This window comes from Mangifera indica, chromosome 3 (assembly GCF_011075055.1).
Source record: "Mangifera indica cultivar Alphonso chromosome 3, CATAS_Mindica_2.1, whole genome shotgun sequence".
Classification (NCBI taxonomy): domain Eukaryota; kingdom Viridiplantae; phylum Streptophyta; class Magnoliopsida; order Sapindales; family Anacardiaceae; genus Mangifera; species Mangifera indica.
Genome location: NC_058139.1, coordinates 19,139,048 through 19,141,132, shown reverse-complemented (window position 1 = coordinate 19,141,132; position 2,085 = coordinate 19,139,048). Strand labels below are relative to the sequence as shown.

The following is a 2,085-nucleotide window of genomic DNA, read 5'->3' as shown; positions in this document are numbered from 1 at the left end:
GAAGAAGAAGATGAAGATGATGATTTTATGAAGAGAAATATTAAACAGGTGTAAGCCAATTTGATTCTAGCCAGAGTAACATATAAAAACTGCAAATTCTTGGGGGAAAAATAAACTTGATATGCCCAACTGACCTTTATAGATAGGCCTTTCATCTTCTTCCTCGCGAGTTTACAGCAAGAACGAAGAACAAAAGAAATTTCAGAACAGTAAGGAATATCTCCATTCCACGCCACTCATGATGAAATCAGAAGTTTCCACTTGATTCCCAAGAACAAGTTTGCAAGATCCATAAATCCCATACATAAATAAAACACCAATATGTTTAAAAAAAAAAAAAAACACCTAATTTGTTCATTCCATTCATGGGTATAATCATAAACAAAACTAGAAATCGCTTGGCCTAAAACCTACTCAGAGACTTTGAGTAATTAATATGGCCTTGAGTTAGAACTAAAACTCCTAGGCTGATGATTTAGTTGGTGATGATGATCACTTCCATATGAAGGTGGTTCTTCCTTTTGATCTTCAGTATTGATATTACTCTGAGAGCCCTTCTCCTGCTGATTATTTGCTCTATCTCCTTCTATTTCCCTATACCTATACAAATACCTTTTCAATGGCCCTGCATAGTCATCAAACCCTAGCGTTCCCATAGCCCAGCAAATATCATCTCCATTCACTGTCTTCCTCCTTTCCTTTTTGCACTTCTCCGAAGCTTCACTGGTGATGAAACTTATGAACTCTGAAACACATTCTTGCATCGTTTCTTTAGCTTCCCTTGAGATTTTCGCGTTTGGTGGCAAAATCTGCTTCATGATTCTCCCCACGTTTGCTATTGGCAACAGCCGGTCTTGCTCCTTGATACCTCCATCATCAGCAGTTGCTCCAATATTATCTCCCATTAAAGATACAATGAACTGGGTCTCTTGTCTGTTGCCGACTTAGACTTTGCAGCTTGCGGTCAAAGGCTTAACTCCATAAATCTATATATAAATTACATACATGTATACAAACATACATACATACATACAACTATGAGAGTCGTGAGTTGTGTCTTTATTCTCAACATGGCACGTGATGATGCCAACCAGGTAGGCTTCAACGGTAGGGTCATAGCTCACTGGAGCTCAGCTCAGTCTGTTGGGCGCTTAATATTAATTAAAACTATACAAATTGTGATTGTGATTCTCCTCAAAATTGTTTAGTGATTTGTGTGAATTAAGTCCACGGTCCACACACCCATGTTGGCAGCCACTTGCCAGACCTCAGTCATATACTTTAAACTAAATTAGGTTTTGATATCTAATCTAAGAAAATCCTTATACAGATACGACTAGTTACAGGAATAACAATTCATACCTTGATCTATAAATAAATATCTTTTACAAAAAAATATAATTTACACGTAGACATTTCTTTTGTTTCATTCACTCATGTAAGGAATTAATAATACTGAAATGTAATTGATAAAATTATAACTCGTTTAATTCCTTTTATTCTATACTAAATGATCATTTACAAGAAATGGAATATGCAGAGAAAAAATAAAGGAAAAAACCCAATAATAAATTAGATATACAATTTCATATCAAACACTTAAATTAAGTAAACATCAACATAAGATAGGTTAAGAGCTATTCTCTTTCACACTCCAACAAAATATTTTTATAAAAACACTAATAACATAACTATGAATATAGATTGAACCATATTGAAAACCAATTTGCATCAAATCTTCACTATATTTATCTCTCATCCTAGGGAATAATAGAATTGATTAACCGGTCCCATCATTATCAATACCATAGCGTAAAACATAAGACTCTAAATGCCAACTAAACATCTCATCAATCAGGCTTTAAACTGCATCTGCATCTGCATGCAACAATGGATGGTGAGAGGGTTTCAACAAATTTTGATTATGATTTGAATTAATTAAGATGGACCCTAATAATCCAAGATGTGAATCATGAATATGCTTTTGGTACCCAATTCTGTCTTTAGACTCCACCAGTCAACTGAGGTTAAGCATGTTTATTATAATGATAAAAAAAGTTATAATAAAAGTGGTGGGGGATTATA

At 34.3% G+C, this 2,085-nt stretch overlaps 1 protein-coding gene across 1 annotated transcript; it reads right to left on the bottom strand.

Moving 5' to 3' along the window:
- Positions 1-358: 358 nt before the first annotated feature.
- LOC123212479 (nuclear transcription factor Y subunit B-1-like) lies at positions 359-945 on the bottom strand. Its single transcript, XM_044631636.1, has one exon. It carries the CDS (start codon positions 903-905, stop codon positions 432-434), a length of 474 nt encoding a protein of 157 aa, XP_044487571.1. The 5' UTR covers positions 906-945; the 3' UTR covers positions 359-431.
- Between the last annotated feature and the right edge of the window lie 1,140 nt (positions 946-2,085).

What these genes read in the sequence shown, in the direction of transcription:
- LOC123212479 (XM_044631636.1), bottom strand. Translation starts at nt 905, where the DNA reads ATGGGAGATAATATTGGAGCAACTGCTGATGATGGAGGTATCAAGGAG.